Raw genomic sequence first — 24,851 nt, forward strand, 5'->3', positions numbered from 1 at the left:
ACGCCGGGATTCGTTTCAGCAAGTAGATATCCATATATTTAAATGAACCTTGTTGGAGCATACGTAATCCTAAAATGTAGCATCGTACTACAGATGGCGTTTACCGCGCCATTTGTGGTATTTTTCAATAAATACCTTTACTTAAACGCCTACAACACGCCGAAAAATTGGTGATTTTTAATTAAAAATTTCTATTTGGTAAACGACAACATCCTCGTTTTAATCGTTAGCTTATTTCAAAATATTCTATCATTAAATATCTCAGCTCTACGATACCAACCTACCTAGTCTTGACTCATTAATATGTAGAACATTATTATACATACATATAGTGCCAGATGAAGTATATAAATCTGCATAATTTACCTCAACGATGTAACTTCAGCTTCAACATCAAGAGCTTCGCTTGAAAGTGTAGCAGACTGAATATTAGCAGACACTTTAGGTAAGCTCAAGGTCCCTCCCACATTACTTGTTAGAGCATTTGCTGACAACGATGTAAGGGCAAAGTTAGAGAATCCACTGACCTCCACCTTTTTGACATTGATGTCACCCCTGTAATAATACATTCAAGCTTTACTTTATAATTCAATAATAATAGGCCAGATTAAATATTTGACACTAACACACATTGTACGAGTTATTAGTGGCACGCAAAAGAGAAGCCATAATGATTTTGGTCTGAATGCATCAGATTTAGATTCATTAGCAATTTTGTTGGTTAAAATTTTTGGTTTTTGCTTTTGAACGGGATGTTAAGACTTCCCAACTTTTGATGTAGATAATTATTAAAATCATTTCTTGATGGTGTTCTCCATCCCATGGGAAGTACAAGCTTAAAATCAAATTGCAAAATCAAGATTGACAAAGATGAATATTGGCAAGATCTAAATCCATAGTGCAAAACCAAAATTAATGACGAGACTGTGCTTACAAGAGTGACACTCAAAATGTGTACCCAAATACATACTAAGACCGCACGAGACCAATACCATCTGAAAACTAAATGCGCAGTGTGATTTTTGCCTATAATTATTCATTTACTTAGTATCCCACTATGCTGATTCTATTTCTAGTTTGCAACTGTTTGACATACACTGGGTGTATTTTTCTTGAAAGAATGTTTCAAATTTAGATTTGTTACTTGAATTTTTGTGGTGCTTACAGTTCAGATACGGAGATGGATTTGTCCGTGAGCAACAGGGGATCGTAGTTAGCAATTTGTACTCTAAGGGATTCGACAGTTCTATTGATGGTATTGCTTAATATTGATCTAGTTTCATCTTCGTTTTCGGCCTTCAGTATGCCTGTAATTAAAGAACATTGTTATAGTATGCAGTACCTGTTGGTGGCGCGTCGAAGGAATATTAAAATACGCATAAAATAATTGGAAGTGGTCTGTATTGTGTCGAAACTGCCAGACGCGGATCGCGAGCATACGTAATCCTAAAATGTAGCATCGTACTACAGATGGCGTTTACCGCGCCATTTGTGGTATTTCCCCAAACGCGCTGTTAAGACAGCAGGTCAAAGTTAATCTGTGTTTTGTCGGAGCTGTCTGCGACGCGCTGATGAGATCCAAAAAGATCGAAATCGCGATCCGCGTCTTGCAGTTTCAACAGAATATAGACCACTTCGAATTATTTTATTCGATATGGTAACGTGCCTATCACGTAGTGGTTAGCTACGCTGGGATTCGTTTCAGCAAGTACATATCCATATATTTAAATGAACCTTGTTGGAACATACGTAATCCCAAAATGTAGCATCGTACTACAGATGGCGTTTACTGCGCCATTTGTGGTATTTTTCTATAAAAATACGCATTTTAAACCAGTACATGACTTGTGCAAGAGGACTGTCTCAGAATTAATCGGCCTGACAAACACAAAAAACTTGATAAAACCTATTTATTTCTCAGAATAGTCTCCTTTTGGCTCGATACACTATTGTCAGGGATTCTATAGCTTAGAGACTATATTTATGTAACAAACGTCGAGCTCCTCCAAATATCCATCTACTGCAGACATCAATTTCTTCATAGTTGGCAAATGTTTACTAATTCACTAAGAGCGTGACTATTAATGGCTGCTAATGAAGGAGCATAGTATCTTCAAACATGAAATTTAATCTTGCTAAGGTTGGTACTATCTACCGCAAACACTGTATTTTAACAACTACCACCATCTATATGTCAAGCCGATCAATTTTGAAACTGGCCTCCTATGTCCATAGATTGCGTCATAATACCGCAACAGTCTGCGTTTGAATGGTAAAGAACTTTCAACATGATATGCAATGGTTTGAAAATGGCAAAACTACTACACTAAAAATTACTAAGTTTTTAAATTTATTTCGGTGGTATCATGGTACAGTAGATAACGTGTAAGGTACTACTTTACGGTCATATGTATTAAAATAAAGGGTAGGTTATTGTTTACTTTAGTGGTCACACTTTCCGATTTTTTTGAAATTTTATTGTTATTGAGTTGAGCGTGCTAATCGAGAGTATATAATACACAGAGTGTTTCTGAAATAAGTAGCAAGCTTTGGAGTGTGTTAACTAAATAGGGAATCGCATGGTGAATGAGTTGGTAACGTATAGAGAAATTGCGATAACTACTAAGCAGCTATTTAGATGGAAAATGTAAACAGTGACGTTAGTGGAATGACTAATAAAATAAATATTAATAACTTACAACAACTCTACTACAGATAATTATCTTTAGATGCCCATTGCGTTAACAACCAATAAGGTAACAGTAATTTTATTAATATTCCAAACCGCAATTGAGGTATTATCAAGATGCGTTAAATTTTTTTATGGATGGTTCGTCCATAGCCCTATCCCATTAAAAAAAATTACCACCAGTAAATACACACGCACATACATACGTAAACTACAACAATTGGTTGTGAGTCGCGTAAAAAATAAGTTCGGCATTTGGCATATTTCATTTGCAGCGATCATACACGGTCGTGCAAATCATTAGCGTTATGTACTGGCGTTTGATACACGCGCTGTTTCATACATTTCCATACAAATTATTTAGATCAGGGCTATGTGGCGGTCAAGGTACAGAACTCGCCCAATTCAGCATCGAGGGAAATCTTCGTTTATAAAAAAATTACGCTTTGGTCAATTCGTGGGCTTTTCGGGCGTGGTCGAATTCTAATTGGAGACGATTCGCTATGCTTAATAGATGATGGCATCTTCAGTGCTTCACAATGTATGACCGGCGGCTGAATGGTTAATGTGGGATCTTGGGCGGCTACATTTGGCTGGTACTGCATTATCGTTATGTTTCGTTCCGCTAGATTGCACCGTTTGTTTTTTCTAAGCAGTGGTTTCCAGGCTTTGCTTATCTTTAACCCATCTTCTCTGTTAAGATTATACGGATATTCTGCAATTTCTAAGGCTTCTCTGCTAGCCAAAATTGTAATAGCCTGAAGTGCGTACTAACACTTGTGTATTTTCGGAGGAGATCCTGTGTCCTTCCCTCCTTCCAGGAATGTTCTGGTTAAGCGTATTTGTCTGGTTGGTGTAATCGCAAATGTCTTTCGTGTTCCTTTTTCCTTGTTGCGATCGTGCTTTTCGTCATGCCTACGTATGCCTTGGAATAATCTCCGCAAGAAATCAAGTAGTCCCCTGGTGTATGTAGTGGGTTGAATTAGTCTTTGGGGCTTCGTAGTAACTGGCGTATCTTCGTCGTAGGTGTGAAAATTGTTCTAATTTCAATTTTACATAGCAACTTAGAGATCCGATCTATTACGTTGTGGATATATGGCAAAGTTGTGATCATGGTTGACTCCTCCTTGTTGTTCACCGTTCTTGGTTCCCGGCTTGGTCTTATTGCTCGTTCGATGTTCTTTCAAGTGTAACCGTTGGTTAACAGTACGGTTCGTAGATATTGAAGCTCTTCTTGACGGTGTTTATCATCAGTTAACGTAAAAACTCGATGGATTAACGTTATGATCACGGCGTGCTTCTGTGCAGCGTGGTGGTGGTGGTGGATGGAAGCATTCTGTAGGTATCTGTCCGTTTACGTCTTTTTCCTGTAGATAACCCCTACTTAATCTTCCGGACAGTGTTCTTTTAACCAGAATATCCAAGAAAGGTAAGGTGTAATTTTTCTCCTCTTCCATTGTGAAGTTGATGTTATTGTCGACACATTGATCAACTTCTACTGACTTCGACTGTCTACATATATACATAAATACATCATACAAGCCTACAGTGTTAAAAAAACAGAAAACTACTCTATGTTGGCTGCGAAAATAAACATCCTCAAATACACTTAATCTAAGAAATAAAGGAAATACAGCACGGATGCTACTCAATAATAGATGATTGAATCATCATCATCATCATAAGGTCATCAGTCCTAAGACTGGTTGGACACGTACCTCCACTCTTTCCTATCCTGAGCTAAACTTCGCATTTCCCTAAAACTAGAACAGCCCACATCCTTAACTATTTGCGAACAGTAATCTAATCTAGGTCTACCTCTACCCCTCCTAACTCCTGTTTCTGCCTCTAATATGTCTCTGACTAGACCTTCATGCCTGAGAAGGTGTCCTACCAACCTATCTCGCCTATTTTTTATTGACTTCCATAGAGTCCTCTGTTCTCCTATTCTTTCCAATACCTCTTCATTTCTAACCTTTTCTACCCACGATATCCTCATCATCCGCCTATAACACCACATTTCGAACGCTTCTAACCTTTTCTTTTCCGCCGCTCCCACTGTCCATGTTTCGCACCCGTACAACGCCGTGCTCCAAACATACACCTTTAACAACCTTTTTCGAATTTCTAAATTAACCGTTCGCGAGCATAGAAGTGACTTCTTTTTATTAAAGGCGACACGACCCTGCGCTATCCTCTGCTTTATATCCCTACTACTCCTTCCATCCTCACTTATCTGACTTCCTAGGTATCTAAAATCAGCCACTTCTTCTAATTTTTCGTCTCCTATCTTTATATTCGCTCTTTCCCTACTTTTTCTTCCCTTGCATATCAGTATTTTAGTTTTACTTTTATTTATGATTGAATGCGACATTAGAATGTCCTATTTTCCTGGGTGAGTTTACCAGGACCGGATTGACCTTTTTCTGTAATTTAAAATAGGTTTTTATCGATCGGACAGCCAAACATTTACTTAATTTTCTTGTTTTATAGCGATCTATCACCTCTTGCATGCTTGCTACTTACTTTTGGAACACCCTGCATATGTTGTGTGCGGAAACCATTCCTTTGCATAGTTTTTGAACCGTAGTGAACTAAATCTACTAAAAATATTTTTTTTGTTGTTGGCACTGCCGTAAATAAAAGAAATGCACGACATCTAAAGTAAATAATTTTCAAACAAAACAAAACAGTAGACACTTTCATAAAAACCTGCCGCAGTGCACTTAATATTAAGCATCTACACAATTATCTAAAACTTGACCTTTCAATTACATTAAATAAAAGCAATTTATGTGCATGTTTTTAAGAATAATAGTTTTGGTACATTTTACATAATTTATATATCTAGAAATAGAATTTTACATACTTGCGCTGGTAAAACAAATGCAAGCGATTAAACCAAGAAGGATGGCTGTATTCATGATTACACTGTTAATTTGTCGAGATAAGATGTAACGATTATTCAGGATACTGATTTCGAGCACAGAAGTGGCATTTCTTATAAGGTGCTGCCTTATCTATGCTAAATAACTATTATGACGCTAGTTGATTTGATATTTTTATTGCTTTTTACATTTTTCTATCATAATTGAGTTTAGGTAAATAGCCGAGTCAAGAAGCTCGATAAACATTCGTTAATCAAACAGAAATGTCTTGTCAATTTTTTAATAATTGTTATTCGAAGTAACTGATAATTATAATCTAATTTGTGTGTGTAACAAATATCTGAATTATATTACAAAATTAGGTATTATTTCTTTGTGGCGTGTTAATAGTTGACATATTATTAGGCTGTACATATTCTTGTTTATTATCTCCTTACCCTTTTACTAGTTTAACTCATCTAAAGAACCTGCAGAAACGCAATCCTTATAAAAAATCTAGTCGAATCAGATTGACTGCAAATTGAGTATGATGTTCTTCATTACCTTCTGAGCAAAAGTTTTTATGGGCACGAAGTCACAAAATTAAAAGCAGCGCACGATTTTCGACCCATTTAATGCTTAATTAGTACGATATTCAATCTATTGTCCATTTTTTAAGTGTTAATACTAAACGTGTCTAACCGAAAATTACACTAATAAAACTGACTACACAACCATAACAACCCCTCTCTTTTTTGAAACCGGATGAAATAAAATTTGATATCAACCACATGCGCTTATCATTCAACATCATTTTATTATTGTTGTTTACTGAATTTTTAAAGGCGGAGTAATTTGTGAATAACAAAACCATAGAAATAAGTTAAATCTTAGTAAAGCTTATGAATAAAAGTAAATATTTGAAGTGCTCCTCGTTACTTAGCTTGACCGTGAGATTAAAGATTTCTCAATCATAACAAATTGCAACTAAAACGTTAATTAGTACGATATTCAATTTATTATCCATCGAGAACTTTAGTTGTTTTAGGTTGAAATACAAAAGTTATTGAATCTAAAGAGGAGCACGCAATTGTGACTTCTTCCGTGATTTTGATAACTGTCTCCAGAGTCATTTTGAGGTGATTTTTTTAAATGACCTCGCAGATAGCTAAAATCACGCTAGAGATTACTGTTTAGGCCTTATAACTCTTGTACATATGTCGAGTACCTGAAGAGATAACAAATCTGACGACCAATCCCGGAATATTCAGTAAACTATCCCCTAAGTTCGAGCATGTCAATCCCGACATAGTAGTTTTCGCGTTGGATGGAAGTCATTTCCTTGGAAAATCAGGAAGTAGACCAATCTCGAAATATTCAGTACACCATCCCTTAACTTCGAACACGTACATCCCGACATAGTGGTTGTCGCGTTGGATGGAAGCCATTTCCTTAAAAAATCAGGAAGCCACCATAATTGCCAGGGTTTTCTACACCAACCAGATTTCAGGGTTCGGCACACCGTTACGAATCAGAACCGACCAGGAAAGGCAGTTTGAGTCTAATCTGGTTAGGGAATGAAATATCCTAACAGTACGATTCTCATTAGGACCTCCGCATACTATCCGATAACCAACGGGATGGTCGAAAGGTTCAATTGTCAATTCAAATGTCACACCAACACTCAATGGACAAAGGATCGTTACTTACGATATCGTGCGAGTCCATTGTTAGAATTCAAAATCCCCTGCCTTTCCTCGTTCTGTAGGAAAGTTATTTATTCGGCATTTATTTACTATTTGGGCTAACTAAATATTAATGACATATATGTAGAATGAAACCAAAGAGGGCCGTTGGAAGAGGGCTTTTAAGTTAAAGTCAGTGGTGAAGTGGCAGTCGGCGTGTAAAGATGTGTAAAGCGCCTTAAGGGCGGTTGGTTACTTTGGTGAGAGAGTAAGATGCCGTAGGGCAGTTGGTTACTCTCGTGAGAGTAAGATGCCGTAAGGGCAGTGGTTACTCTGGTGAGAGAGTAAGGTGCCGTAAGGGCAGTTAATATTTGATAATATTGAGAAAGTTGGTTATTGTGCACATATTATGTATTTTAAGTGTTGTTGTTGTTGTTATTGTTGAAATGTAAGGCCTGTAGAAGTGTAAGGCCAACGGCCGACTGGTCGGATTTGCCTTTAGGTGGAGTGTAAATCCTGTGAGTCAGGTAGTCCACTGCAGATCTAGCTAGATATGCCTGGAGTGGCAGTGCACCTGTGGGTGACGTGTTAATGAGTAGAAGTCCACTCCTTGACCTGCCGTATACAGCAGTGGCCTGAGTGTCGGTAATGCTGCGGTGATATCGGCACAAGGGCGTCCAGTAGAGGGATAAGTCTCTACATATAGCTTGCCAATGTAAAGATAGGCATTGGGAGCGATCTATGCATTAGGCCAATGCATAGAATGCCTGGTTATTTAGCTTGGACCTAGGTGTGGCAAACACCTATTGTTTCAGACAGTCTACAATCGTCATCAGGGATTCTTCGTTGGACACAACTACATCACCGAGTTCGACTACGTTGGCACATCGCAAGGGCGAGCGCAAGCCGGTACCCTCGAAAGTTCATAGGCGGGTGGAAGTGACGCTAACAACCCTTTGACCATTTCACATCTTTAAGCCAATTGCCTTCCACTTCCCCTTAATTCCTGGTATTCCATCAAATAACACCAAACTAAAACCGTAAGAAAAACCCTTCCAACTAAGAATAGGTTATTCAGTTGATTCAATTCATTTATTCCATCTGTTGCGTCCTACTGCGTGTGTATTAAGTGTTTTCTTTATTCTACTTATATTCTTTTGTCTAGTTGTATATGTGTTTGTATAAAACTTTCTTTGCTTAGCTGATTATGTATAAGTAATATTTGGCGATTCTTGAAGTAGCATTTTTTTTGTTTTCATTCTACCTTGTTTGAGCTTTAGAAATAAGACAGTAAACCAAAACAAGTTTCACCCGCACAAATAGGTTGGGACCCCTTTCTGACACTCTTCAGGGTAAGTAACAACCACCGGCGATCGCCTGGAAATACCAATTTGTAAGGGTACCTCAGGAGTGTATAAGTGACGAGTGGACGGGCCTATTTGTACTGAGGCTGTTTCAACCAAATTTAGAAAAATTTTGAAGAAATGCAAATGTGATTCGATTCGAGTTTTTGTTTATACCAGTGTACCATCAACGATCAAAATACCAAAATATTATTTAAATTACCAAAGTAAAAGTACCCAAGTCTACAAGTGTTATATTCTTGAAATGTGTTATTAAACTACCTTTTTAAATCATAGTTACAAACATAAATATGTAAAAAAATAAACCTGCTATTGACTAACAGGACAAATATTAAAGATCATAAACACTGATTAATTTGACAGGTGGACTGGTTAACAAACATTACATGAAAATAATACTAATCTAATCCTAAGAAATACAACAAAAGTTAATTGGGTGTAAGTTCTTGTAAATATAGTTTAAATATTTTGTACATAAAAAAAAAAATAAGGGAAACGTAATACAAAGTGTTATAATTTACCAAAAACGTATATGAGGAAGTCACCGATATACTTCCACCATGGAACACCATCTCAGCCGATTCTCTCGATTCAGTCTGACGCTATCTCTTGAATCAGTCCTCAACAAATCTCGTTATTTACTACGCGTCTTCATTCTTATACTTTACTTGTGTGAACAGTTGTGTAAATATACATATGCGTTCTTATATAAATTGTGTACATAGTACACGCATTGTTATTCAATTTTGTCGTGCCGTTCTAAACGACAAAAACATAAATCAAAATTATGTACCGATGTATTTAGGTATCAGAAAGAATAGGAGAACAGAGGACTCTATGGAAGTCAATAAGAAATAGGCGAGATAGGTTAGTACAGAGCCGGGCAAAGTTTAACTTCGTAGGAGCCGCTACATGAGGTTAGTTTGAGTCACTCCATACCCTTCAATGAGTACGAGAGAGTAAGCAGTAATGAATAATTTTGTTTTGTCTTTTTCTTCTCCCTTCCACTCCCATATCAAGCCCCTTCATCCCGTAGACGAGCGAAGCCACTCTAGCAACTTAAATAATACCTACGAAAATTTTCGTTACTATAGTACGTATACGTTCGCAAAATTATTGGGTTTGGCTATGGAAGAGGGGACTCATCTACGAAAAGGAAGGGATAAGAAAAGGAAAGAATCATCTCACTCGCACTCGCAGGATCAATGAGGAGCTACTTGGTTAACCTTGAGGGGCACTCGGGGGTCAAAAGAGCCGAGTTTGCCCGGCTCTGGGTTAGTAGGACACCTTCTCAGGCATGAAGGTCTAGTCAGAGGCATATTAGAGGCAAACACGGAAGTTAGGAGAGGTAGAAGTAGACCTAAATTAGATTACTGTTCATAAATAGTTGAGGATGTGTTCTAGTTTTAAGGAAATGCGAAGATTAGCTCAGGATAGGAAAGAGTGGATTTACGTGCCCAACCAGTCTTGGGACTGATGATGAAGGATAATTTCCTGTTGGTTGAAATTATATTATTAATAAATACCTAAAATATGTTATTGTTGTAGTAACCTCAGGTTTACTAACTACTCATAAAACTAAATAAAACTGTTAAGACAAACAAATTTTTGTGAAATCATTCCACCACTTAATTGTGTTTTTATCATTTCCTTTATTATTGTACGTAGCAGCTTGTAAGGATTATAATATTGTAAACAAAAGCAAAAGTACTCAATGGCAGATAATTGTTATTTCGTAGTTATTTGTACATTATTATCGCCTGTTATTATTAATACGTGGAATTGATTAAGTGAATCAATTTTTTTTTTAAATTGTATTCCAGTCAACTATATTGAGGAATTATTTTATGATTTCCCTGTACATCTAGCACTTTTCGTTGAAAAAAAGACTCACTTTTACTAATTACTTTAATTATTATTATGTGCACTAATTTTCTAATATAAATTCTAGTATCTAAATATATTTACGATTTAAACTTTTAATAAAGAAATATTTTGAAATTGAAAAGATATGGTAGAATCGAACTGGACAAGATTAAAAAAACAAGTGTTCCAAAGGCGTCGTGTATCGTTCCTGAATTCCTGTTTTTCTAAGGCAGGCACTAGGAGGGACCGATAGGTACGTCTTTTTATTGCACCGGAAACGCAAAGTTTGAACCTTTTAAAATATTTGCTTAAAATAAGAAAAAACGTTACTATAGAATATGGATATTGATTATTCATTCTTACTATACAAGCATGGATTATAACAAAATCTCTCAATGGTTAAATAACGTAGATAAAAGATAATGCTGTCAGCTATAATTGCCATTTTTAATATTACTTATTAAATAATGAATTTGTAGAATGTACTCAACAGATAAAATAGCAATATTGATGCCTGAATAGTATTCGACTTGATTTTAGCAGTTGACGCCAGGTGACCGCAGTGTTCATGTCGCAGTCCATGATGCAGCAACAAAACAACAATTTCAGAGAAAAGTTACCGACAATTTCGACAATATACCTAAAAATTTTTTACCATTTTCCTATTTCTGGTTGATATGACATTAGGCTAAGTATTTGCAGGTAGCATTTTGTACGAACTATTCGGTAATCGATGGACTTGATTCTAATTTAAATTCGATGTTGGTTTTTCTCCTTCATCGTTTGATCTAGTATAACGATCTCCAATAAATTATATATTATATTAGTGAAAGGAATTTCCTGCTTGGCGCCAAATGTCGCACAAAATTTCGATATTGGAGCGAAACGTTTATCAATCTCAATTGATATTTTAATTGAAAACAATTGGGTGACTGGTGTTGACGCTGATAAAATATTCAATCAATACAAGAGGTTATGCAGAAGATCGTCCGTTCAAGACGAAATCGAAAATTATTTTAAGTCTGATAATTAAAAACTTTGTAGCAGTATTAGCATCTAGCAAGGAGGACTTAGAGATAGCTTTAAATAAAATGGATGCGGTACTGACAGATCAGTACTGTATGAAAATAAATAAAAGTAAAACTAAAATACTGGTATGCAAGGGAAGAAAAAGTAGGGAAAGAGCGAATATAAAGATAGGAGACGAAAAATTAGAAGAAGTGGCTGATTTTAGATACCTAGGAAGTCAGATAAGTGAGGATGGAAGGAGTAGTAGGGATATAAAGCAGAGGATAGCGCAGGGTCGTGTCGCCTTTAATAAAAAGAAGTTACTTCTATGCTCGCGAACGGTTAATTTAGAAATTCGAAAAAGATTGTTAAAGGTGTATGTTTGAAGCACGGCGTTGTACGGGTGCGAAACATGGACAGTGGGGGCGGCGGAAAAGAAAAGGTTAGAAGCGTTCGAAAGGCGGATGATGAGGATAAGGTGGGTAGAAAAGGTTAGAAATGAAGAGGTATTAGAAAGAATAGGGAAACAGAGGACTCTATGGAAGTCAATAAAAAATAGGCGAGATAGGTTGGTAGGACACCTCAGGCATGAAGGTCTAGTCAGAGACATATTAGAGGCTGACATAGGAGGGGTGGAGGTAGACCTAGATTAGATTACTGTTCGCAAATAGTTAAGGATGTGGCCCGGGGTGCATTTGTACCCCTGCATCCCGGGCCAGTCCGGCCCTGAACCCCTTTCTTTTTTGAAACCGGATGAAATAAAATTTGATATCAACCGGGCGCTTATCGTTCAATATCATTTTATTATTGTTATTTACTGAATTTTTAAAGGCGGAGTAATTTGTAGATAAAACCATCGTAATAAATTAAATTTTAATAAAGCTCATGAATAAAAGTAAATATTTGAAATGCTCCTCGTTGCTTAGTTTGACCGTGAGATTAAAGACCCCTCAAAAATTGCATGGAAAGTGTTAATTTTGTATATTTAGGTAAAATTATAGAAACAAATTAAGTAGGTAATCTAATCGAGCTTGTGAATAACAGAAATATTTAAAGTGCTCCTTGTTGTTTATCGCTTGACCGTGATTTAACACCTCTTAAAAATGACAAATTGTAATAAAAATGTCAATTTTGTCAATTGCAATCAGGTGTCTTATCTTAATTTAAATGGTTGGTACTTTAAAATTATATCAGTAATACGGAGATTGGATTTCGTTACGATTCGAAACAATTTATAGGCTTTGACCCGGTATTTTGCTATATGTGTATTATCGTATTGAATGTTATATTGTTTAGTTTCGTTGTTCATTTATAGGGGAGATAGGCTGATAGAATTTTGCGATAAACATAACTTAACCGTCGCGAATACTTTATTCAACTATCACGTTAGGAGGCTCTATACGTGGAAGATGCCAGATGATTTAGGGAGATATCAGTTAGAGTACATACTTGTTAGGCAAAGATTTAAAAATCAAGTGAAGGACTGTAGGAGTTATCCAGGAGCAGATATAGATAGCGTAGTTATGTAGTCCAATCTTAAATCGAAAATTCTGAAAAAGAGGGACTGTAGAAGACATCTTGACTTAGAAAAGGTAAAATGTAACGGAACGCGTGATAGGCTAGGTGCAAGGACAGACGAAATACTAAAGGCAGCGGGAGAAACGAATGACAGGGACATGGGCAAAATGGAACTGTATTTAAACGTGCTTAAAGTCAGCAGCTATACTATAATAGAGGAGGATGAAAAAAAGGACGGAAGAATTATTAGGGGAAGATCAATTTGGGTTTAGAAGAAAAAGAGGAACGCAGGAGGCCATTCTAACTATCGGTAACAATAGAGAAAACGATAGAAAAACAAAGAGTGCGTACATAGGATTGTTAAATGGGACAAGATGTTAAATATACTTAAAAATGTAGGGATAAGTCTCAAAGATAGAAGAGTGATACTTAGTTTGTATAAAGAGCAACAGACTGTTATAGAGCTGAGGCTGCAACGTAGACGTAAATATAAGGAAGGGAGTCAGACAGAGTTACACACTGTCACCGCTACTATTTAATCTATACATCGAAGACGCGTTCGACATCATCGAAGACAGTGCAACTGTAGGGATAGATATACATGGGCAAAAGATTAGTATGCTTAGATTTGAAGATGATATAGCAGTATTAGCATCCAGCAAGGAGGAATTAAAGGTAGCTTTAAATGAAATGGAAGCGGTATTAACAAAGCAGTACTGTATGAAAATAAATAAAATAAACACAAAAATACTGGTATGAAAGGGAAGATAAAGTAGGGAAAGAGCGAATATAAAGATAGGGGACGAAAAATTAGAAGTGGCCGATTTTAGGTATTTAGGGAGTCAGATAAGTCAGTACGGAAGGAGTAGTAGGGATATAAAGCAGAACGTACTTGCGAACGGTTAATTTAGAAATTCGAAAAAGATTGTTAAAGGTGTATGTTTTCATCGCGACGCTGTACGTTAGGAACATGAACAGTGGGCGCCGCGAAAAAAGAAAACGAGAACATAGGATCCCTTTTATTCAAAAGAAAAATACCGTAACCGAGGGATAGAACAAATTAGTTTCATATCATACATAAATTGTTTGGAGTTAAATTGAAATATACAGTACCAATAACCTAATAGTATTTTCAATTTTTAAAAACGTTTATATGAAAATCAATAAAAATACATTAACGCGTGTAAAGCCGCGACTAAAACCTAGGTATATATAATTTTTTTTCTGGGGTAATTTTTTTTTTCAGTGAAAAACCACTAATCTATCATTAATTGGCTTGCTACTCATTAGGTANATGAAACTGTCGCAAAAAATGCTGGATTTCTAATGATAACGCAATTTGTTTATATTTACATACACGAAATTTTGATTGAGTAATTTCAATTTATTTCGTTACTAAATTAGAATATAGGTTACAATGTTGGAAGACTTTTCCTAAATTAAGTTTTGCTGTTGGTTCTGCTTGGCACCCAATTACCCCTAATTATAGACGTTCAAATACGATGGAACCCTGAAGTCAAGTAGAAGTAAATATTTCTATGAATTTATTGTTCAACAGAACGATGTTCTCACATGTTCACAAAATGGGTAATTGTCCAGAATTGGTGCTCCAGACCAAAAACGTTCCAAATTTTTTTTCATCGATTTCTGGCCATTTCTGAAGGTTTAATGATTATATTTGAGGCGGGAGAGACACATTTTTTTATTACTACAGCATACTACATAGGGTATATAGTACGGTGCTACAAACAAAATTTTTATTTTTTTCCTAACTCTTACCCCCTTAAATGTTTCTATTTGATGTAAAAAAAATCCTCGCCAAACATGAGCCCTATAGCTCAAATCTAAGGGGTCGCTATTTTTATTTTAGTTTCCCATTTAATTAACATAGGAAACATTCTTTTTTGTTTTAAATTGAATTTACACATAATTTACGCAATTTTTCCAAACAACCGTTTCATATTCTCAAAGTTGAGTCTTTGAGCTTTACAAAACTCTAAGACAAAGTATGATTATCTTTACAAAAAGACTAGTTACAGCCATTTAAAAATTACTAAATTTTGAAAGTTGAAAAAATAGCTTGCAATTATTTTTTTTTTGCATATTACTATTAGTCAGTATTGTAAATTTGGCCTTTTTTTGTTATTGCATTACATAAAAACGTATTAAAGCAATACTTTTAGGTGGACTAAAGATAAAATTCTCGTGCTCTCTCATTCTTTCACCAATCATTACTTATTCGTTATGAAGGTATAGAGATCGCCAAAGAAGTTTCACTTTGTAAAAAAATAAACCTGCTATTGACTAACAGGACAAATATTAAAGATCATAAACACTGATTAATTTGACAGGTGGACTGGTTAACAAACATGANAAAATACTGGTATGCAAGGGAAGAAAAAGTAGGGAAAGAGCGAATATAAAGATAGGAGACGAAAAATTAGAAGAAGTGGCTGATTTTAGGTATCTAGGGAGTCAGATAAGTCAGTACGGAAGGAGTAGTAGGGATATAAAGCAGAACGTACTTGCGAACGGTTAATTTAGAAATTCGAAAAAGATTGTTAAAGGTGTATGTTTTCATCGCGACGCTGTACGTTAGGAACATGAACAGTGGGCGCCGCGAAAAAAGAAAACGAGAACATAGGATCCCTTTTATTCAAAAGAAAAATACCGTAACCGAGGGATAGAACAAATTAGTTTCATATCATACATAAATTGTTTGGAGTTAAATTGAAATATACAGTACCAATAACCTAATAGTATTTTCAATTTTTAAAAACGTTTATATGAAAATCAATAAAAATACATTAACGCGTGTAAAGCCGCGACTAAAACCTAGGTATATATAATTTTTTTTCTGGGGTAATTTTTTTTTTCTGTGAAAAACCACTAATCTATCATTAATTGGCTTGCTACTCATTAGGTAAAAATTGACGATTTTTGGTGCTTTTCCTTGTAATACTAGTGAGATGTTACGTACAATTTATGCTGCGTATTATTTTTTAAATTATTATTGCAAAGGGCGGAGCATTAGTTGATAATATGTTTCAAGTAGGTACTTTTCATTTGTTTTTTGTTTATATGTTCATCATTTTATACATATTTACGTTTCTTTTTTAATAAGGTGTATCTTCAGGATTGCGTAAGTGAAATTAATCAACTGAATAAAACTAGACGAAAATGTGTAACTTGTTTTAAAATGATGAAAAACGTCAAGAACTTCTTGTAACGTCACAAATATTGAGTGTTTATTTTTTTTTTTGGTCAAAACAATACTGGGGTTTAAATTTGTTTTATTTAAAAAAACACAGCCGTTCGTATTGCTTTAATCAAAAAGAATTGAATCCAAAGTAAGGGAAGATTAAATAGTATGAGTGTTTAATAGGGTGCTTCAAACAAAATTTTTAATTTACCCCCTCAAATGTTTCTATTTGATGTAAAAAAAAACCACGCCAAACATGACCCCTATAGCTCAAATCTAAGGGGTCGCTATTTTTATTTTAGTTTCCCATTTAATTAACATAGGAAAAATTCTTTTTTGTTTTAAATTGAATTTACACATAATTTACGCAATTTTTTCCAAAAAACCGTTTCATATTCTCAAAGTTGAGTCTTTGAGCTTTACAAAACTCTAAGACAAAGTATGATTATCTTTACAAAAAGACTAGTTACAGCCATTTAAAAATTACTAAATTTTGAAAGTTGAAAAAATAGCTTGCAATTATTTTTTTTTTGCATATTACTATTAGTCAGTATTGTAAATTTGGCCTTTTTTTGTTATTGCATTACATAAAAACGTATTAAAGCAATACTTTTAGGTGGACTAAAGATAAAATTCTCGTGCTCTCTCATTCTTTCACCAATCATTACTTATTCGTTATGAAGGTATAGAGATCGCCAAAGAAGTTTCACTTCCTTCACGTGTACTAAGTTGCAGTTTAGTTTTATTGTTTTATTTTGTTCATTATAATATTTTTGGGTATCTAAAATACAATATTACGAAAAAATTTTTTTTTTTAAATTATTCGAAATTACAATATTCTTTCCAATACATTTTGCGCGCTGTGTATTCGATTTTTAAACATTTAAATATATAAACGAACAATTGCTGACATCTCTGAATTTATTGTTAATATAAATATAAATTGTTAAGCTAAGTCATACGTATTGCAGATTACACTTTTAAAAATGATAAGCTTTATCAAAACGACGGAAGGTGATACTTTAGAATGTATTTTTTTTTATTGGAATAGATTTGATCGAGTTTATCTCAATTTATTATATGTATCCAGAAACGCAATTTAAAGGAAAATGGTACTAAAACTCCTTTACAAAGTGGTGTGGTCACACAATTTATAATTAAGTTTAAACTTAATACGAAAAATGTGGACATTTCTAAGTCATGAACTAACAAATAGATAATGAAAGAGATTACAAATTAGCGTTTGCGGCATCGTTTTTCCCAAATTATTAGCGACTAAAAATCAGTTTGTTACAAGACATGCGCTCGTTGCAAATGATAAGGATGCAGGCAGCAACTATTCCCATAAAATTTGTCACACTGTCACACCAACATTTGATGGTTGTTCGCGTGTTTTTCTATGAAGTTAAGTAATAAAAATATATAAGCATCTGTCCAATTCGCTAGCTCGAGGAAGTGTGTTTCCCGGTTTCTATCCTCATTTATTCCGTTCTAAATAGCTCGTTATATCGTAATTCCCGATATCCAACAATAACAAACCAGTCGTTCATCTTGAGAAAATATACGACGTCGCTTATAGTAATAACAACCCTTCTACAGTGATACACTGACGTAGTCCGGTATTTCTGACATTATAACGACATTTGTTAATCGTTAATGTACGAGGGCGGTTCAATAAGTACCCGTGTTTGAAGACAAAGGACGTTCCTGAGGGAAATTGGTGTTGTCGTCGTGTGCTGCCATCTATCAAACCACGCCAAAACGAATTTCAGACTGATTGATAGGTTAGTTTGGATTTGGCAGCCATTCGACTGAGACGTGTTTCGTTATTTTCGCTAAGATAGAAAAAGAGTAGTATCGTTCGGTAACTCGCTGTTTGTTTTTGGATGGGAAAAAATGCGAGGAGATGAAAACAAAGTTGGATACTGTTTATGGAGACATTTCGCCATCTACTACCACAGTTAGATATTGCTTCAACGAATTTAAACGTAGGCAAAGATCCGTTTTTAATAGGAGCGACCAGGAAACCTGGCAAACGTTGTTACCGAGGAAATCATTTTACTGGTTTTTTAGGAAAAAGAAGAACTATCACTGGACAATACTACAATGAGTTGTTGGACCGCTTCGACAAAAAATTGAAGGAGACACGGACGCATTTGACGAAAAAGAGGGTGCGTTTTCAACACGATAACGCACTGGCAGGAGTTGTTGCCGCCAAAATGCATGAATTACGTTATGAATTTGCTGCCGCACACCCCGTACTCACTCGATTTGACTCCCTACTATTTCATCTTGTTCCCTAGCATGAAGAAATGACTAGCGAGAAATACATTTAGCTCAAACGAGGAAGTCATCTCCGAGACAGGGGGGATTTTGGAGAGTTCGACAAATCTTATTTTTTGGAGGGGTAAAAAAAATGGTAGGGTCGTTGGGAGAAGTGTATCTTTCTAAAAGGGGACTATGTTGAAAAATAAAAAAACAAATTTAAAAAAAAANAATAAATTGATTGGGGGCTTTCGTGGCCGTGGTCTAATGTACTGCTGAATTTTGGGATTATTAAACGTCGTCTGGAGATTTTTCTTCTCCACATTTCGTCGCCTAGTGGTTGACATCTTCAGGAGTTCTTTTCTGACAATTAATTCCGCGCAGAATAGCGAAAGACGATTCGGAGCGTTTATTTATACTTGAACTGCTCGGATCTCGATTGGAGCATGTTTCGCTGGTCTGTGCTTAACCAATCGTCTAAACATAGCTCCTAACGATGTCAACCACTCGTGTCGACGGAACGTCGTGAAGAAAAATCTTCAGACAATAGTCAAGTTCGAAAGTCGCTAGACATCGTTATAAAAATACTTGGAATTTTTTTCCACGAGCGATCATATCGTTAATAATTTATGGAGAATTTTACACATCCACACAATAACCTTTTTGCGCAAATCATGTTTAGAATATCGCTCCTCGCACAAATCGTTGCGAAGTAGTCAAATTCACTTAACCAAATACGAACGTTTTTGCTACCATCATCAGGAAAGGATTGCATCTATTCCTTGACATCTCCACTATTTAGTACATATTCTCTAACTTCGTATCGTTTGTTTTCCAAACTTGAACTTTTGCCTTCCACACGGTCAGTACATCAATAGCTAGTTTTCACTTCTTGCGTCACTTCCCTTCTCTTCAAATCTAGTAGATATCTCCTAATAGTGAAACAGCTTCTAATCTAGTAACAAGCGCGTCTTTAATTTTTCTTCTTTTCAGTTCGTCTATTAATTCACATTCAATGCAGCATCGAATAGCACTGCAATTTTTGTATGAATAAATTCATCGCGTAAATCTAAAGCGATGACATATTTTTTCTACGTAATAATTACGAATTACCAATTATGGGTCTGTATTTTATTCAATTAATGGAAAAGGAAAATTTTCTTTAATTGCGATCTTATTCAATTCGCGATTATGACAAAGCCAGATTTCACTATGTTTCTTACGTGTTAAAACAATCGGGTTTGCGTACTGAGAGTTGCTAGGTCGATTACTTTTTTAACTTACCAAGTAATTTAATAAAATTTCAAGTTTACCTTTATCAGAGCAAGATATACGTCGAGCACAAAAACTAATCGGTTGATCTTGTTTTAAAGTAATATTTGGAACTGTTTTTTATAAATTTCTAGGTAATCATTATCATATAAATTAATTTTTTTTTATTAACACTATCTACATGTAATTCTTTATTGATTTTTAAAGTTTCATTCGTATGCGTTGGAGATTGTGGTGTTTTCCAGCGTTGAGGGTAGTCCGACAATCGATGAGATGTCGAATTACACGAAACACGAACCCTTCTGATGTTTTGACTTGGTACATTTTATTAAAAGGTGTTCATATTCCTCACAATTGCAGTATCTTACTGCGCTTCTGCCCACGATTCTGGATTCTGTCTGATAATTTCGGCATGGTCGTTTCCTTCTTTTTGTAGCCAAGCAGTCGTCTGGGAGTCAGTGTTGCATTTCGGAAGGCTTCCAATTATTGTTTCTTTTTCTTGCACCAAATAACACGAGCTTAATTTCACAATTGTAAATCATTTACCTCGTCAATTATAGGGGAGAGGCGACATGAAAGGGACAAGTATTGAAAGGGACATGTAGGATAGCAGTCAATCTACTTGTGTTGGAAGCTTAGGCTTTCGACTAGTCGTTGGTGCTAATCTCCGTGGTCATTTGTCTATTTCGTGTACCGTTGCAATCTTGTTAGTTTGGATGCTAAAGTGAAATAACGCTTATCGGAGGTTAATTTAAGTTTAAGTAAGTTCATTGTAGCACAGATAAGATTAGTTTATTTGGGGGTAGTATTATAAAGGTAATTACTGAAAGGGAGAATCTTCTAAAAGTGTGGTTGATTTCAGAGAAAATTATTATGTTTGTAAATTTGCCAGGTGGTCTTGAAAGGGACGGAGATTCAAATATTGTAACTTTTAATATTGGATGACCTTTTCATTTCTTTTCTTTGTATTTTATCTCTTTAGCTAGCATTATGGATAGATTAGGTAAATAAGCCTTGTGGTTTTGAAAATTGGCATTTTTACATTTTTGGCTGGAAGAGCCACGTAACCCAGTTAGTACATTGTCTGACAGTATAAGTGACCTTGGTCCAAGCTCACCTGCTTTTAAGCCTATAATTGCTATATATCCTGCTTCTCTGAAACCGTTACCATGAGCACCACCGCGCCAAGAATCTCGGCGTGGTAGGAAACGTCGTTCTAGTCGTATTATAACAGACACGCCCCGAAAAAAGGGAGATTGAGAAAAGCATTGCAAAGAAAAGCGACAAGAAAAAGGTAGCTAGAAAGGTATTCCAAAAAGACACAAAGAAAATAAATTATGTTGTTAACAGCAGTAGTGTGATAGTAGTGACACTCTCGAAGCTCTAGAAACAGACATTCAGTTAGAAAGATTTAATGTTGGAGAGTTTATTGTTGCAAAATTTGTAAAATTACTAGTTTCTGGAGAATCGTTGGATAATATTTGTTCTCTTAAGTGAATAAGTTCTAACTCTCTTTGGAAAAGGTCTCGTTCTTTTCTTAAAAGCTCAACTTGTCTGTTTTTATCTCTTCAATATAATCGACATCTGAATTTTCACAGTCACTTCTTGACCAATTACGCTAATATACGTATCCTCCTGAGTCCAGTACAGTGTAATATGTACTACTCTTCCGATCTTTTCTTACAGACCACAGGCGTTCCTTCGTTTACTCGCTTTAACATTTGCAAATAAATGCCGGATAGTCTTTGTGGTAAAACAATAAATAATACCTTGTATAAAACATACTTTTATGAGAACTAACAAAAATACTTACGAGTAAAAGAGTACAGCCTGGAGAAAGAATACATCAGCCAACACAAAAACATGGCACGTGTAATAGTGGAACTAATACATATTCTATCCCCGTATTGCCTCTAAATAGCATTAACTAGCAGGAGAGGTGTGAATTTTCAATTAATATTTGTAGCAATAAATACGATGGTGATTTAAAACCTGGTCCAAATTAAGGGACTATCCCTTATAGATATCAAGTTACTACTTGTTTCTCATAATTATTGTACGTCAAAAAAGCGAACCGGATTTTATTTTAAATCTATCCCGATTGGTTAATTAAGGTACTTCTTGATCACCTTCTTCATTTTTGGTCTCTTGCCTATGAATCAATAGTCTCCTTTTAGTAGCTTCTCTGTTGGAGAAATGTCCAAGTGACAATTTGCATTTACAAATCAAATAATGTTCAATTGTAAACTTGTTGGCACCACTGTTATTTTTTCTCCATCTACTTCTCTGTATATTATGATGCATGCTCTATTCTGATCCATTATTCTCTTGTAACTACTCTTTATCTTTCTTCTGGGATTTCTTAAGTAGTGACATTATTCCGTTTTCTTCAGCATCTATAAGTATTATATCTGGCAATGGATGACTGTTGAGACTATGAACATGTCGTATGCGTTTTACCGACTGATGCTCTACAACATTATGGAAATCTTGTAGAAAGAGTGCCCATCGTGCAACATATGCGCAAGCGTCCTTTTTCTTTAACGTTATAGTAAATGCTTGACAATCGGTAACAAGTCTAAACTTGATTCCAATCAAATACTTTCGGAACTTTTTAAAAGCCTTCACGATAGCTAAATTCTCTTAACTAAGCTGTAGTAATTTTTGCTCAGATGTAAAAATTGTACAACTGGCATAATAAATCGTTCCATAATCACGGTGAAATAAAATTGCGCCATATCGTTGAATTGACGCATCTGTGTGAAGTTCTGTTTCAGTTTCCACTTAAATTCTTTAAATGTATCTTCCTTCTCACAAAAATGTAAAGTATTTTCATTACGTAAAGGCCAGTCAATGGTCGCGATATGTATGCTTCTTCGTCAAAAATTCTATTAATGACATATTGAATCAACGACGCAATTTCAACATGTGTTTGTGCACCAATATCTCGCATTCTGTATGATTATTTATGGATAGTTTCATTACCTCACTTTTTTCGTTCTTCCTTCTTCATGCACATCAAAACTATATGCTGTTACATTAAATAAATTGATTGGGGGCTTTCGTGGCCGTGGTCTAATGTACTGCTGAATTTTGGGATTATTAAACGTCGTCTGGAGATTTTTCTTCTCCACATTTCGTCGCCTAGTGGTTGACATCTTCAGGAGTTCTTTTCTGACAATTAATTCCGCGCAGAATAGCGAAAGACGATTCGGAGCGTTTATTTATACTTGAACTGCTCGGATCTCGATTGGAGCATGTTTCGCTGGTCTGTGCTTAACCAATCGTCTAAACATAGCTCCTAACGATGTCAACCACTCGTGTCGACGGAACGTCGTGAAGAAAAATCTTCAGACAATAGTCAAGTTCGAAAGTCGCTAGACATCGTTATAAAAATACTTGGAATTTTTTTCCACGAGCGATCATATCGTTAATAATTTATGGAGAATTTTACACATCCACACAATAACCTTTTTGCGCAAATCATGTTTAGAATATCGCTCCTCGCACAAATCGTTGCGAAGTAGTCAAATTCACTTAACCAAATACGAACGTTTTTGCTACCATCATCAGGAAAGGATTGCATCTATTCCTTGACATCTCCACTATTTAGTACATATTCTCTAACTTCGTACCGTTTGTTTTCCAAACTTGAACTTTTGCCTTCCACACGGTCAGTACATCAATAGCTAGTTTTCACTTCTTGCGTCACTTCCCTTCTCTTCAAATCTAGTAGATATCTCCTAATAGTGAAACAGCTTCTAATCTAGTAACAAGCGCGTCTTTAATTTTTCTTCTTTTCAGTTCGTCTATTAATTCACATTCAATGCAGCATCGAATAGCGCTAATGTTTTTAGTATCACTTATTTTACCTACCAAATCACGGGAGCGAACCCCCACAATTGTACGTATTTATTTTATACAAATTCAGATGTTAATTAAATAGAAAGTTTTTAGGAGAATTAAAACAAAATAAAATGATACAACAGAAAACGAAGTAATTCTTAGCTAAATATGTAAGCGAAACGTCTTTACTCTCGATCAATTACATCTCGACTAACTACCCTAGCGACTCGACGCAGCTGGTAGGTGCAATTATCGATTGCATAAACTTCCCAATAATTACGTTGCACTCCGTTAGCATATTGTACGAGGAGAATTCAAATATAAACGAGCCTTTCACTTCTGGGGACTCAGAAAATGTGTTGGACGTAGGCGGAGCATCGGGAAGGATAGGGGGATTTCTACAACTACAGATTGGTCAGGATTTTCCCCCTTTACGAAAAGCAGTTGATGTAATTCGCAGAATCACAGACAATCGTGTAAATTTTAGACAGATATTTTCACTAAGTAGGTAATGTTCTTTTTTGGGATCCTTTAACGTACATCTGTACATTTTTGTGCTATACTGCGACTAAAACAACTTCGGTCCTATCATAAAGATGTAAAGATAACCGTTATTTGGGTTCGACAATTACCATTTGCTTTTGTTGTACCGATAATGGCATTTTTACATGTAACGTTTTGATTAGATAATAGATCTGCACCGAATAATGTTTATCAACTTATAACTAAGGCGCTTTCCAAAAAATCGTTAAAGGATTAATTTTTCTCCTTTAACGATTTTTTGGATATAGTCAAGTTAATTCAACTTCTCAGTTCATTTGTTTTTTTGCGATGATATTCAAAATGTTTTTGGTAAATTTTGACAAAACTTTATCTCAAAAGAGCCCAAATTTCTGGGGAAAGTGAAGTGTTTATCTTCATTGTTTATTCCCAACTCTCTCTCCAAGACTTGAAAGGCTTATGAATTGCGTTTTACTGTATTATTGTCAACAGTAATTATCATTTCTTATTTTTAGAAAAACATTTTTTTCAATGAACAACGTTAAGAACGATTTTCGGTTACTAAGTCAAAATATCGCCGATCCCTAAATTCACTTATAACCAAGTTCTGCTGTACTTTCAACTTAGAAAACCAAAAGTGTTAGTAAAATTTTAAAATAGAGATTGTCGTGCCCTAAAGGAAAGTCGCAGCAGTATGTATAAGTTTAATAACGAAAAGAATTATAACACAAAACATATTTTATTTGATTAAAATCAGTATTCGGAGAG

General features: G+C 35.4%; 2 protein-coding genes across 6 annotated transcripts in view; one reads left to right on the top strand and one right to left on the bottom strand.

Moving 5' to 3' along the window:
* LOC108740162 overlaps positions 1–5,675 on the bottom strand; it is a 9,846-nt gene extending 4,171 nt beyond the window's left edge. The window contains exons 1-3 of the mRNA XM_025979106.1: positions 5,559–5,675; positions 1,166–1,307; positions 367–555 (exon numbers count right to left, since the gene is read on the bottom strand). Coding sequence (XP_025834891.1) covers positions 367–555; positions 1,166–1,307; positions 5,559–5,613 — 386 coding nt within the window. The 5' untranslated portion in view covers positions 5,614–5,675. The remainder of the gene's footprint in view (positions 1–366; positions 556–1,165; positions 1,308–5,558) is intronic.
* Positions 1–24,851, top strand: part of LOC108740021 (mitogen-activated protein kinase-binding protein 1) — a 482,920-nt gene that overhangs the window by 50,856 nt on the left and 407,213 nt on the right. The window lies entirely within an intron of this gene.

This window comes from Agrilus planipennis, unplaced genomic scaffold (genome assembly GCF_000699045.2).
Source record: "Agrilus planipennis isolate EAB-ADULT unplaced genomic scaffold, Apla_2.0 scaffold26, whole genome shotgun sequence".
Lineage (NCBI taxonomy): Eukaryota > Metazoa > Arthropoda > Insecta > Coleoptera > Buprestidae > Agrilus > Agrilus planipennis.